The 15087-nt window shown below is 39.4% G+C and overlaps 1 protein-coding gene across 1 annotated transcript in view; it reads left to right on the top strand.

Annotated features, from left to right (window-relative positions):
* LOC124556540 (cullin-1-like) overlaps window positions 1-15087 on the top strand; it is a 213784-nt gene that overhangs the window by 164293 nt on the left and 34404 nt on the right. The window contains exons 10-11 of the mRNA XM_047130494.1: window positions 7499-7678; window positions 12741-12890. Coding sequence (XP_046986450.1) covers window positions 7499-7678; window positions 12741-12890 — 330 coding nt within the window. The remainder of the gene's footprint in view (window positions 1-7498; window positions 7679-12740; window positions 12891-15087) is intronic.

The raw sequence follows: 15087 nt of genomic DNA, 5'->3' as shown, positions 1-15087 counted from the left end.
GTCCACAATATTTTGAGACACTGCAATAGACAAAACTGTTTTCAGATCCAGATCTGGCAGTTTTAAGATAGTAGCATGAATGCGTGAATCTGACACATTCTGCATGATCACATCATGCAACATAACATCACTATAGCCCAGGCCACAAGAACATTTAGACCTGAAATGTCTTGTTAGTCCTCTGAGTTCAGCAGTCCACTGTTTGTGAAAGATTTTTGAGGCTGCTGCTTTAGCTGGATGAATTTAAACTTCACTGCAGCAATATGAAGCTGAGCATCAAAATGTTCACCAAGCATATGAACAAGTTCATTGTAACTAACATCTTCCGTACCAGAATCAGAACACAATTTTCAAAATAGATACAAATGCGCACCATACCTGTAATGTTTTAGGTGCTGAAGTGGGCTCCCAGTTGCACAAGATATTCAGAGTAATCCATTTTGTTACTATTACACTGGGTGCAAAAATTGGCTGTGGTGCTGTTTGTTGTGATAGTAACATATTCATCTGTTGGATGCTGAGTAGGAGTCATTCAATATGTTGCACCTGAAACTTAAGAACTTCATTTAGAGACATTTCCCATGGTGACCCCATGGTGACACAGGCATGGCGAAATACTTTACAGGATATACAGTAAGAATCTGAATACCTAAGGAATAGTTTGGCCACTCACTAGCAGAACTCTACAAATAACCTGAAGGCAAACCAGGGTGGACTATGCACTGGAACTACATGTACTCATCACCACTGACTTTGTAAGCAGGTGAGGAAAGTCTTTGCAAGGGATGAGGCTTGTCATCATTTGTTGTGCCAAATGAATAAACACACATTTCCACTGTGGTGTGTCCTTAGATTTACTTCTGGAGGAGGCTGAGTGGATACAAGAACACAAACAAAATATTAGATCATGTTGTTGTAACTTGTACAACATGAAATACATAAGAAATTCTTCCAATCCATCTGTGGCATGAATCAGCAAACCAGTGTTTAATAGTATTCAGAATGAGATTTTCACTCTGCAGCGGAGTGTGCGCTGATATGAAACTTCCTGGCAGATTAAAACTGTGTGCCCGACCGAGACTCGAACTCAGGACCTTTGCCTTTCGCGGGCAAGTGCTCTACCACCTGAGCTACCGAAGCACGACTCACGCCCGGTACTCACAGCTTTACATCTGCCAGTATCTCGTCTCCTACCTTCCAAACTTTACAGAAGCTCTCCTGCGAACCTTGCAGAACTAGCACTCCTGAAAGAAAGGATATAGCGGAAACATGGCTTAGCCACAGCCTGGGGGATGTTTCCAGAATGAGATTTTCACTCTGCAGTGGAGTGTGCACTGATATGAAACTTCCTGGCAGATTAAAACTGTGTGCCCGACCGAGACTCGAACTTGGCACCTTTGCCTTTCGCGGGCAAGTGCTCTACCATCTGAGCTACCGAAGCATTAGTATTAGTTGAAAACAGGCTTGGTTGCAATTTTAGTTTTTTTATGTATCAACAAATAAGTAAAAAAAACTAAAATTGCAACCAAGACTGTTTTCAACTAATACTATGAAATACTTAACTTTGAATCAATCCATGTCCACAGGACTGTCTATGTGTATTTGTTACTGTCACTGAAGACTAATGTATCACTTGATACAGTACAAAATAATAGCCTCTTCTCCATATAGATCAGAGAAGTGGATCCATCCACTACATTTGAATTCGGCTGTTTTATTCTATGACATTCTGCCTTTTAGCGGTGTTTTTTTTCTGACGGACAATGAATGTTGGGTAAAAAGTTTCCAAGCTTTTTCCACTCTAATGTTTTAGTCATACATTCACCTGAAGATGTGGCTTTTAGTGCTACAAAACCAGTAGTGATCCAATAACAAAGGACTAAATACAGCTGAAGTGGTTATTAACCCTTTCACCGCGTGTTTACTCTCAGCGGCTCCCGTCCTGTGCGCGTTATTTTCACCCGATGCGTATATATACGACTGTAGCAGTCTACCGTTATTGATGTGATGAAAATGAGATGCAAAATACAGTATTGCCAGTGTAAATCATTTCCTTTTTTTAATCTTTGTTCAGAAAGTCTTATTTTGTTCAAAAAGGTACTTTATTAGGAGAAAAAAAATGCAAAACATATTACATTAGTAATATTTCAAAGTGTGATATCTCTCGAAACAAAAATTCAAACATAAAGGCACATTACAATTTACACAAATGTACCTTGTGTCACTTCATTTATCATGTTTTGCACATACAATACACCTTCTCTGGGTGGCCTTCTTCTTTGAAGTTCCTGGGATTAGCGAGATAAAGTCGCACTCGGTTAGGCGTAAGGGATTGTCACCATCAGCCAATCTCCTTCCACAATGTCCCTCTGTTTGCAGTTGGTGGTGAATCTCTAGGATCTCGTTGATAAGTTTCTGTTGAAAATCAGATACTGAAATATTTCGTCCCGTTTGAGTTTTATACAATGCATGCACATTGAGCAGAGACAGATCCACCAAATGAAAAAATACTTTTCATACCATTTTACAGTTTTTCGTACAAAGTCTACTGAACTCAGCATCATGCCGCTCCTGTCGACGGCACCCATGTTTTCAGTGTAGCTTATGATGCAAGCTGGTTTTGTTTTTGATTCATTCGTGGTTCTGTCCATTTTGTCCGTCGCTGTAATTTCGCTTGTGTGAAGAGTTGAAAGCATCCTCACTTCCCGCAAATGAAAGTGCTGGCAGGTCGACAGACACACAAACAAACACAAACATACACACAAAATTCAAGCTTTCGCAACAAACTGTTGCCTCATCAGGAAAGAAGGAAGGAGAGGGAAAGACGAAAGGATGTGGGTTTTAAGGGAGAGGGTAAGGAGTCATTCCACTTCATAACCTCTTAGTTCATCCCTATGAAATCCCCAAACCACCTTCCCTACCCTCTGGCTCCTACCCTTGTAACCGCCCCCGGTGTAAAACCTGTCCCATGCACCCTCCCACCACCACCTACTCCAGTCCTGTAACCCGGAAGGTGTACACGATCAAAGGCAGAGCCACGTGTGAAAGCACCCACGTGATCTACCAACTGACCTGCCTACACTGTGACGCATTCTATGTGGGAATGACCAGCAACAAACTGTCCATTCACATGAATGGACACAGGCAGACAGTGTTTGTTGGTAATGAGGATCACCCTGTGGCTAAACATGCCTTGGTGCACGGCCAGCACATCTTGGCACAGTGTTACACCGTCCGGGTTATCTGGATACTTCCCACTAACACCAACCTATCCGAACTCCGGAGATGGGAACTTGCTCTTCAATATATCCTCTCTTCCCGTTATCCACCAGGCCTCAATCTCCGCTAATTTCAAGTTGCCGCCACTCATACCTCACCTGTCATTCAACAACATCTTTGCCCCTGCACTTCTGCCTCGACTGACATCTCTGCCCAAACTCTTTGTCTTTAAATATGTCTGCTTGTGTCTGTATATGTGTGGATGGATATGTGTGTGTGTGTGCGAGTGTATACCCGTCCTTTTTTCCCCCTAAGGTAAGTCTTTCCACTCCCGGGATTGGAATGACTCCTTACCCTCTCCCTTAAAACCCACATCCTTTCGTCTTTCCCTCTCCTTCCCTCTTTCCTGATGAGGCAACAATTTGTTGCGAAAGCTTGAATTTTGTGTGTATGTTTGTGTGTCTATCGACGTGCCAGCGCTTTCGTTTGGTAAGTCACATCATCTTTGTTTTTAGATATATTTTTTACCAAGGTAACGTTCAAGTAAAGTGAGAACAATGCTTCCAGGTATTCCAACATTTACACCAAAGTCAGTTTCTTTTTTTACATCTGTTGGTGTATCCACATAAATAATAAAGTCAAGAATATAACCAGTTTCACAATCACATAACACAAAAAATTTTACACCAAATCTGTGGCGTTTGGAAGGAATGTACAGCGAGAAAAAGACCCGACCTTTGAAGAGAACTAAACTTTCATCAATGCACAAATTTTTAAAAGGATAGAAAGCACCTGGAAATACTTTTTGTAAGTGATCCACAATTCGACGTAATTTCCAGATTTTGTCATCTCCAGGGTCCTTACTGTTATCAGCAAAATGTAACATTCTAAGTAACAGAAGATATCTATCTCTTGGCATGATTTGCGCAAACATTGGAGTAGATAGTAACTGATCATTGGTCTAAGAACTGTTTATTTCATTTTTTCCCACTTGAGCCATCAGAAAATTTACAGCAAGGAAACAGTAAACTTTGTCACTGTGTTTTTCCATCGTCACAGTCTTGATTTTTCACTGGCATCATTGCAAAGGTGTTCATAATATAAATTACATTGCTCAGCTATGTAGCTCACAATTTATTGGCTAAAAAAAACTTGGAAGCAGTCGTATACAGTACATAAATCATCTAAATTGGCGATTTTGCAACCGAAACCACTGTTATCGAAATTATACACTTTAGGGTCCAAATCAGAGTCTTTCCATCTAAAATCAACTGTTTTGTGTCTCTTAGGAGATTTTTCAGGCAAACGCTCAGGCTCTCCTTCAGAATCAGAGAAAGAATCGATGATAACATCAAAATCTGGATCTGCATTTACTGGTTCAACATTTGTTGGTTCACAAATATTTTTTATATTTGTGGTGACAGATTTATCTGCCAGCTCATCATTGTCATTATCTGTCCACCCATAATCAGCTGGATTGGGCAAGATGATGTCCTTGTCATCACTTTGGTTTAGATTACTCAGCAGCTCATCGTCTGTAAATGGATGGTAACGTCACGTCATTTTATTCGGTAACGCGGAAACGGCCCCACACAAACTAGGTAATATAGCGATTCGAATGAACTCAGCAGAAAGAGAATTCAGCATTCAATAGTCTTTCAGGTATTTCCTAGTATTCCAACAATTGAACTGCATACTTGGGCAACAATTACCTCCGACTCGCTGGCCCAATTGTTGGTGTTATACGTAACTATACGACTGTAGCAGGGAACCGCTTCAAGTATTTTTTATAGCAAATAGTATATATACGTCTGGAGCACTGAAACAATTAGTGTATATTTACGTCTGGAGCAGTGAAACGGTTAATACCCAAGATGACTTTTCATAGCTGTGGTTGCCCCACCTACAAGGTTGTCTGCAATTAGCATGGAAGTTAGCCACTGAGTCTGTTGTGCCCACAAATTCAAGTGACCCATGTGGTCTTCATTTGGTTTCCTAAAACTGAACAAGACAGTGATACAAAAAATGCACATGAGATCCAACCTGAGCCAAAGGCTGAGCAGTGTCATGTACTGTCATCTAAGCAATGAGAACAACTGACACTAATAAATTGTATCTGGTGGGCCACTTGAATCTGACTGCACAACAGGCTGAATGGCCAACTTCAGTGCTAATTCATATGGAAATAATGCAACTTATTGAATTTTTTTTTAACAGTTATTTCTCAGCTCAGTGTACCCTGCAACACCCATAGAAACTTTTCAGACTGTTACTGACCATTCTTTGTTTATATGTTGCAATATTGCAAAATATACATCAGTTATTTTCCTAAAGCCACAGCATTCACTTGTTGAACCCAAGGTAAATTTTCTGGTATTGGAAAAATACTATCGAGTTTTTAAATTTTTATATTTCCTTTTATTAGAGTTATCATCAAAAAACTTCCTGCATAAACAAATTTTCTCCTCCAGTAAAGTAACTGTAATTCATTAACAGAGATTCATCATATGATGTATCATGTGACTGCTCACTTCCTGAATGTATGAATGTTTAGTTTCAGCAGTGTCATCATAGTAATTATTCTGATCAACTTAAAATCTGGAGGCTGGTTCAGTAACCAGCACATCCGTTGATTTGATAGTTTCTGGTATCTTTAAATAAATGCAACATTGTCCGCCCCAGTAGCTGAGTGGTCAGCGTGACGGATTGCCGTCCTCTGGGCCCGGGTTCGATTCCCGGCTGGGTCGGAGATTTTCTCCGCTCAGGGACTGGGTGTTGTGTTGTGTTCATCATCATTTCATCCCCATCCGGCGTGCAGGTCGCCCAATGTGGCGCCGAATGTAATAAGACCTGCGATATGGCGGCCGGACCTGCCCCGCGAGGGGCCTCCCGGCCAATGACGCCAAACGCTCATCATCATCAATGCAACATTGCAGCTTCTGCTGGGATGCACTTTAAATAACAACTTTAAATCTAATTTGAGAAAAAAGCACAATAATTTGACAATAATTCATAAACTTACTTGAAGATGAGTGCAGCTCCTCATTGTGTCAATTTTAACACATTCACATGATTCTTTTAGAGAAATAATACTGTGCCTTGCCAGATAGATGACAAAGATGGTATAGATGAGTAGCTGGCATCATAGTCCACCTAAAGTGCAAACTACTTATTGAAAGCAGCTCAGTTAGGGTGCCAAAGCAAAGCTCTGAGTTTGACTCATGTCGTCCTCTCACTCTGCTTCATTGTGATTTCAGAGGACAAGAAGGTATGCTCTTTTAGCCATATAATATATTGTTATACATGAAAGTACACTGAGCATTTTACTCTGTTTGTGTACTTTTAGGTTAGACATTCATTGTAAATCCATGGAAAATGTGAAAGCTAGACAAGCAAGCCCCTGTTTAGAATTATCTCTACATCACATATTTGTTTCGTACCTCCAAGCTACCTGACAGATGTTTTGGCACTAATTTTCCTAATTTTCATGATTGAATCATTTACCCACCAAGAATGGAGGCATTAGTTAATTTCTTTGTATATCACTTGTTTTATTGTGGACCAAAATATCACTATAAACTGTTTCCCCTAGCAACCAGTTCACAGTACATTTGCACTCATATGAGGTTTGTTCTCAGTACTCAATCACAGTCTGGAGGAAAAAATAAATGGTGTACACTATTGATGACTCAGCCTTAGTGTGGAACAGAAATGAGTGAGGTATTCAGTCATAAAATCTTTGACTGCATGCCGAGTAACGTAAAGAATTTAGTAAAATTAATTTCAAATGCAGATTAAAATTACAGCTACTTGACACGTCCTTCTACCCTACTGTAGAATTTCTGAGTGAGATTGTCAACATGTTGCTGTATTTTCTGCTGAGAAGATGTACTGTAATTGTATACCTGAGTAGTTCCATACTGTAACAAGATGTTGCAGTTATAATCTATGGAACATGCAAATAACTAATTGAGTGTTAGATTGGCTCTTTAGCCTGAAAGAAACTGTTTATTTTACAGTTAAATATATCATAGTATTGTATTTTCTAACAATGATTCAAGAACATATTCAGTATTTGGATTACTAAGTCATTTCACATAAATTTATGGTAGACAGTAGGCTCTAATGCCTTTTTGTACTTTATTAAAAATTTCATTCCAGAAGTGAAAAACATTTGGAAACATATTTTGTTTGTTTTGTTTTCAATTTCATATGGTACATACTGACTAATATGTCTCCTAGACATCAGTGAGTGTTAATTTTATTCCAATTTCTACAGATGATTGTCTTCAAGTACATAGAAGACAAAGATGTTTTTCAAAAATTTTATAGCAAAATGCTGGCAAAGCGTCTGGTGCACCATATGTCTGCAAGTGACGATGCGGAGGCATCAATGATCTCTAAATTAAAACAAACATGTGGTTTTGAGTACACATCAAAGCTGCAAAGGATGTTCCAGGTACGAAAAGATCTTCCTCTCCCTCCCTCCCCCCCCTCTCTCTCTTTTTCTCCCCCTCCCTCTCCCCTCTCTCCCTCCCCTCCCCCTCCCTCTCCCCCTCCCCCTCTCCCTCCTCCACCCCTCTTACTCCTCTCTCTCTCTCTCTCTCTCTCTCTCTCTCTCTCTCTCTCTCTCTGTCTGTCTCTCCTTTTTCAACTTGTTCTTCATTTCAGAGTAGCTTTATATTGTATTGTTGACAGATAAAGTTTGTGCAGTACCAATATACAGGAAGTAAAGAGACACAACATTGTAGTGTTGCAAGTTTAACTTTCACTTGTCGTATTGAAAATTGTTGTGGAAATGGGATTCACCTTACTGAAACTGTTATGATCTTTGTTATGGATTAACTGACGTGTTCAGCACCACTTTGCCAACTCACAACCAAACTGTCACGTTTCAACCATCTTGGACCTCGAACTACACTACAGATCACTCTCTTGCCACAGCATGCATTCCAAAAACTAATATAGACACGAAAGAAATAGTGTTCTGCCTCTTTCTGTTTGTGTACAATGACCTCACATTCCACATTATCATTATGCATTATGTTACAGGATGAGCAGATATCTGGTATCTGTAGGTGCAGTTAGCCCCTTGATACTGTCTTTGAAGGGAAGACTTGATTGATATGTGAAGACTAAGACTCAAAATCAGCTTCTGTGGAAATGAGAATCAGCTATATAGACTTGATAAGCAGAAAATGACTCAGTTGTCAAACTGTAGCATTGTATGAGGTGCATTCAAGTTCTAAGGCCTCCGATTTTTTTTTTCCAGACTGGAAAGAGATAGAAATATGCGCATTGTTTTAAAATGAGGCCGCGTTCATTGTCAATACGTCCCAGAGATGGCAGCACAGTATGGCAGATGGAATTTTACCGCCAGCGGCGAGAATGAGAACTGTTTTAAATACTTAAAATGGCGACGTTTTCCTTACTTGAACAGCGTGCAATCATTCGTTTTCTGAATTTGCGTGGCGTGAAACCAATTGAAATTCATCGACAGTTGAAGGAGGCATGTGGTGATGGAGTTGTGGATGTGTCGATAGTGCGTTCGTGGGTGCGACAGTTTAATGAAGGCAGAACATCATGTGACAACAAACCGAAACAACCTCGGGCTCGCACAAGCCGGTCTGACGACATGATCGAGAAAGTGGAGAGAATTGTTTTGGGGGATCGCCGAATGACTGTTGAACAGATCGCCTCCAGAGTTGGCATTTGTGTGGGTTCTGTGCACAAAATCCTGCATGACGACCTGAAAATGCGAAAAGTGTCATCCAGGTGGGTGCCACGAATGCTGTTGGATGACCACATGGCTGCCCGTGTGGCATGTTGCCAAGCAATGTTGACGCGCAACGACAGCATGAATGGGACTTTCTTTTCGTTGGTTGTGACCATGGGTGAGATGTGGATGCCATTTTTCAATCCAGAAACAAAGCGCCAGTCAGCTCAATGGAAGCACACAGATTCACCGCCACCAAAAAAATTTCGGGTAACCGCCAGTGCTGAAAACATGATGGTGTCCATGTTCTGGGACAGTGAGGGCATAATCCTTACCCATTGCGTTCCAAAGGGCACTACGGTAACAGGTGCATCCTACGAAAATGTTTTGAAGAACAAATTCCTTCCTGCACTGCAACAAAAACGTCTGGGAAGGGCTGCGCGTGTGCTGTTTCACCAAGACAACACACCCGCACATTGAGCTAATGTTACGCAACAGTTTCTTCGTGGTAACAACTTTGAAGTGATTCCTCATGCTCCCTACTCACGTGACCTGGCTCCTAGTGACTTTTGGCTTTTTCCAACAATGAAAGACACTCTCTGTGGCCGCACATTCACCAGCCGTGCTGCTATTGCCTCAGCGATTTTCCAGTGGTCAAAACAGACTCCTAAAGAAGCCTTTGCCACTGCCATGGAATCATGGTGTCAGCGTTGTGAAAAATGTGTACGTCTGCAGGGCGATTATGTCAAAAAGTAACGCCAGTTTCATCGATTTCGGGTGAGTAGTTAATTAGAAAAAAAATTGGAGACCTTAGAACTTGAATGCACCTCGTATAGTTATAAACACTGTGAATTGGTCAGGGAAACAAATCTAGAAATTATAAAATTTGTTCCCCCAACTTTAGTTGTGGTCTATTTCAGCAACCATGTTCAGTAATGTTTTACATAATCGAGAAAATGTTAGATGACCGAGAAAGATGGCTGAATGGATAAGACACTAAACTCACATTTTGGAGAGGTGTGGTTCAAATCCCTGTTCAACTATCTGGAACTACGTTCTTTGTGGTTTCACCAAGTTACTTAAAGGCTGTGGTGAAGTTCTTCATCCATATGTGCAGTACCTTGTCCTTGATCTCTAAATTACCTTGTCATTGGCAGGACATTCAACGCTATCTTTCATCTGAAACATGATGAAATAAATATAGGATACAGATGTACTTTCTAAGCTGCTACAGATCAAAGCACAACTGAAAGATGACACAGTGTTAATGTCCACTACTAGAGATTTTTTAATTTGGCAGAACAGAAGACTTGATTGGAGAAAAGATTATTTATTTATTTAAAAGATTATTTATTTTGAGTAGGAAAATCATGCAGAACACTATGTGTGTGATCACACAGCAGAATGGGATTAAGAGGTGAAATATTAATTATAGTGAAAATATGTGAATCTGATAGGCAATAGGTGGCATAAAGAGTGGTTAACAAGTTGGACAAGTAGAATAGACTGAGGATAAAGACATAGTGGAGATAAAAATGAACACCAACAGAGGAAAAGCGCATGGTCGGATGGTGGAGAAGCATCAGTTGTTGGTGATAAAAGTTGCAAAACTGAAGTGGGAGGGTGAAGGTTGGGGCTGAGGAGCTTTAAAAAATGTGAAGTCAGGGAAACAATTAAATTGAGTGAGAATTGGGGAAATGGAGTTAGACAATGGCAGATATGAAGAAGAGCAAGGAGAGTGTAATTTCTTTGATAGGAGTTTTGAGCATGAAATTGAGGCCAGTGGGCATTAGGAACCAAGCATGCAATGTGGAGCAAATTCTCATCTGCTATATTGTGAGAGTACTAGTTCTCTAGCAGTATCAAGATTGCCCACATGGTGAAATAATTGCAGAAGTAATTGCTATTGTTACAGCATATGCTCCATTACAAGGTATTGCACATGATCATTTAAGGCCCAGCTGATTTATGTCAATGTTTCCATACTGACAGCTTAGCAGTTGTCATAATTGCATGAATACACCGCTGGACAATGGTTGTACTTAAGATCATACATGACATGAGTGCTTGTACATTTCCTTAAATTAATTAGGTAATCTTGTAGCAATGATATTCAAGTGTATAGCTTTGGAGTTGTTATGGTTTTAAGGATATGAAACGTTGGGTAAGAAATTTGAGTGGTGAGGTGTCATAGGGCCTGACCAGGGTTTTGTGATGATTCAGATAGAGATACGAAGCCTCTTTTGATTATGTGTGGAAAACAGCAGCATGGATGGGCCTCACTGCAGAGCATTGTTATAGAAAATCTAATGAATATATTTTCTCTATCATTATTTGATTGTAGTTTCATTGGAGATCATTGTCAGCTCAAGAAGTATTGGCTGATAACTCCAGTAAGTTCAAAGTGTCATACTCTTGACACTCTTGCGTTATGTGTTTGGAATTTCGACCTACACACACATCTGAGGACAATTTGGGGCTCTGTGTGATGGCAATTGTTCTGAAATGTGGTGTCAAAAGCTGGTCTGAAGACTTGTATGTCTAATAGAAAATTTCTGTTGTAATTTGTCACATACAGTGAGTAACATATCATGGAACAAGCAACATTTTGGCTGTGCTCATTGTAAAAAACAAAAAAAAAGATTAATCTAGTACAGTTAGTCAGCAGGTGGTGGGAAAACTTATTTCCCTTAGTACCTACTCTCAGTTCATCAGAAAGATCTTCATGGCATCAAAGTATAAAATTATCTAGGAGTTTTCTGAATTTTTCGTGCAATCACATATTGGTTTAACTGCAAAATGAATTCAAAGAGCTAGACTTGGTTCTGTACACCATCAAGTCATACAATACTTCTCTCTGCAGGCTGCACATGATTTTACATCAGCTGCCTTGTAGTGATTATTTCTGTTGTCTACGAAATTGGTATTTTTGTAATTACTGATGGCAATTCTTTGAAACAGCTGAGGAGAATACATCGGCATTGAATAAGGTGATTATTTTCAGATAATTCTTGTGGTAATGTTTCAATGATAGCTGTCAAAAGAGTATTTCTTGCCTACCAGACTAACTTCACTTCTGCAGTAAATCAGACTATTTAGTTTTGTAGGTCTGTTGGCTGGGGGCAAGTGAATGGAGTGAGTGGAGTGAGAATCTGAACCATTTTGTAATTTTGGATGGAGCATTGGCAATGGAAATTGAAGATGAAAGATTCTTCTCCTTCTTGTCCCATTTATCATTTGTTTTGGTATGTTATTTGAGGTCTTGTGGTACAAAAGCAGTCAATGATTAGTTATTAGTGTCTGCAGTAATGAGTTACATTTTCAGAGATTAATCACATTGGAAGCATATTAGTTTGTTAAGAATTCTCCTGGCATAGGTTGTGTGATGTGCATGCACAGCATGAAGAAAAAATTCACACACACACACATACACAAACACACACACACACACACACACACACACACACACACACACACACACACAAACACTGTTGGCTTTATGTAATTCTTTATGTAACATCTGTGGGAGTCACCAGTAGATTTTATTCTTTTTAGAACTATTTTCAAGCACTATATTTACATACAGTTTTTGTTTTATCTAAGGCTATAATGAAATTAAGTGCAAATTTACAAGCATCTTTGTTGTGTATACAGGTCTGTTAATAATCTTTCTTTTTATAGTTACTGTTTTTAATACATTTTAGTATCATTGCAAAAATGTAAAAACAGTTTTGGCATAAAATGTAATTTTCTTAACACCTTGCACATTTTTGCACTTTATAAAGCAGTTGTTCTTGTTCACCAGGACATAGGTGTTTCCAAAGACTTAAACGAGATGTTCAAAACACATCTGATTAATTCACATGAACCATTGGACATAGATTTCAATATCCAAGTACTTTCATCTGGTTCTTGGCCATTTCAGCAGCCATGTGACTTTACAGTGCCCTCTGAAGTAAGTATTACTCTTAAATAGCATACTTGCTTTTGTATAGGCCTTGTGCTTGTATGTGTATGTGTGTGTGTGTGTGTGTGTGTGTGTGTGTGTGTGTCAGAGTGATACCTGTGATATACATTGCATAAATTGATAGCAATGATATGAGCTCAGTTGACCACCCAGATAGCCATGCGTGTTAAAGCACTGCTTTCTGGATGGTGAGGTGTGTCATCCTTGGTGACTGAATCTGCCCAGTGGCTTAATGATGAGGGTCGGTCTTCTGTTGAGCCTGTATGTGGTTTCTAAGCGAATTCCCACATCCAACTGAGTGAATAACAGGCTGGTACCCAAGTTCTACCACAATTACATGATTCGCAAACATTTAGAAAACTTTCACTCACTTTCACATGAATCACACTACACGCAAACAGCTGGAGTACACGTATTCCATCTCTGGGTGGTAACAGATGACAGGAAGGGCATTTGACTGGCCCTTAAACTAGCCATGCCAAATCTGTTGCTAACCATGCCGACCCTGTGCTGATGTACGACAAAGACACAAGAAGAAGAAGAAGAAGAAGAAGTGATATGAGGTCAGTTATCTTAGCATAGCATGATTGTGACCATTGTGAAACACAGTTGAAGGTCTGTCCAGTCATAGAGTACATGTGTTAAAACAATTGGAAAATATTACTGTGCTTTTTAAATTTTTATGATGTACATTAGAAATGTGTTCAAGAATAACAAATGTTGTTGTTGTTTTTGGTGGTGGTGGTGGTGCTGGTGCTGGTGGCGGCAGTGATGGTGGCGGCGGTTGTTGTTTTTAGTCCAAATACTGGTTTGATGCAGTTCTCTATGCTTGTCTATCCTGTACAAGCCTCTTCATTTCTGAATAACTGCTGCAACTCACATCCATTTGAACCTGCTTACTGCACTTGTTCCTTTATCTCCCTCTACAATTTTTAACCTCCACACTTGCCTCCATTATCAAGTTGACTATACCTGATTGCCTCAGGGTGTGTTGTATTAACCAATCCTTTCTTTTAGGCAAATTGGGCTGTAAATTTCGTTTTACCTCAGTTCAATTCAGTACAACCTCCTCATTAGTTATTCAGTCTACCAGTCTGACATACAGCATTTTTTTGCAGCACCACATTTCAAAAGCTATTGTCTTCTTGTGTGAACTGCTTATCTTCCACATTTTGCCCTTCAGTATAAGGCCACACTCAAAACAAATGTCTTCAGAAAAGACTTCCTAACACTTAAATTTATATTTTGTGTCAGTTAATTTCTCTTTCCAGAGAAGCTTTTCTTGCTATTTATTGCTAGTCTGTATTTTATATATTCTCTCTACTTCACCTATCATCAGTTATTTTACATCCCAAACAGCAAAACTCATTTACAATTTTCAATGTCCCAGTTCCTAATCTAATTCCCTTGCCATAACTGTGATTTAATTCCATTATATTCCATTGTTGTTTTCCTTACATTGACATCATCTTATAATCTCTTTTAAAGACATTATACATTCTGTGCAACTGTTCTGCCATGTACTTTGCCATCTCTGATAGAATTACAGCGTCCTGAGCAAACCTTGATCTTTATTTATTCTCCCTGTATTTTAATACCTTTTCATAATTCCTCACTGCTTGCTTATTGTATAGATAGAATAACATCAGAGATGGACTAAAGCCCTGTCTAACAGCTTTCTCAACCACTGCTTCCCTTTCATGTCCCTCAACTCTTATAATGCAGTACAAGTTGTAAATGCCCTTTCACTCCCTGTATTTTATCCTTGCTACCTTCAAAGTTTTAAAGATTTTATCTAGTCAACAGTGTCATAATTTTATCTAAATCTATAAATGCTGTAAATGTAGATTTACCTTTCTTTTAATGTAAGCCACAGGGAAAACTCAACCTGATCTTGCTCAGGGTCAGCTTCTACCAGTTTTCCCATTCTTTTTTAAATAGTTCATGTCAATATTTTGCAACCATGTCTTATTAAAATGATAGTTCAGTAGTATTCACAATTTCATATGGCTTGTATATCTTGCATACAAAGTGGAGTAGTTTTGTCATGGCTGACTTTCCCAAGGATTTCAAAAATTGTATAGGAATGTCATCTACTCCAGAAGACTCGTTTATACTTAGATCTTTAAGTGCTCTGTCAAATTTGTCTTCCAGTATCATGTCTTCCATTTCATCTGCACCTACT

This window comes from Schistocerca americana, chromosome X (assembly GCF_021461395.2).
Source record: "Schistocerca americana isolate TAMUIC-IGC-003095 chromosome X, iqSchAmer2.1, whole genome shotgun sequence".
Lineage (NCBI taxonomy): Eukaryota > Metazoa > Arthropoda > Insecta > Orthoptera > Acrididae > Schistocerca > Schistocerca americana.
The sequence above is the reverse complement of the archived record's forward strand: the minus strand, read 5'-3'. Positions and strand labels throughout refer to the sequence as shown.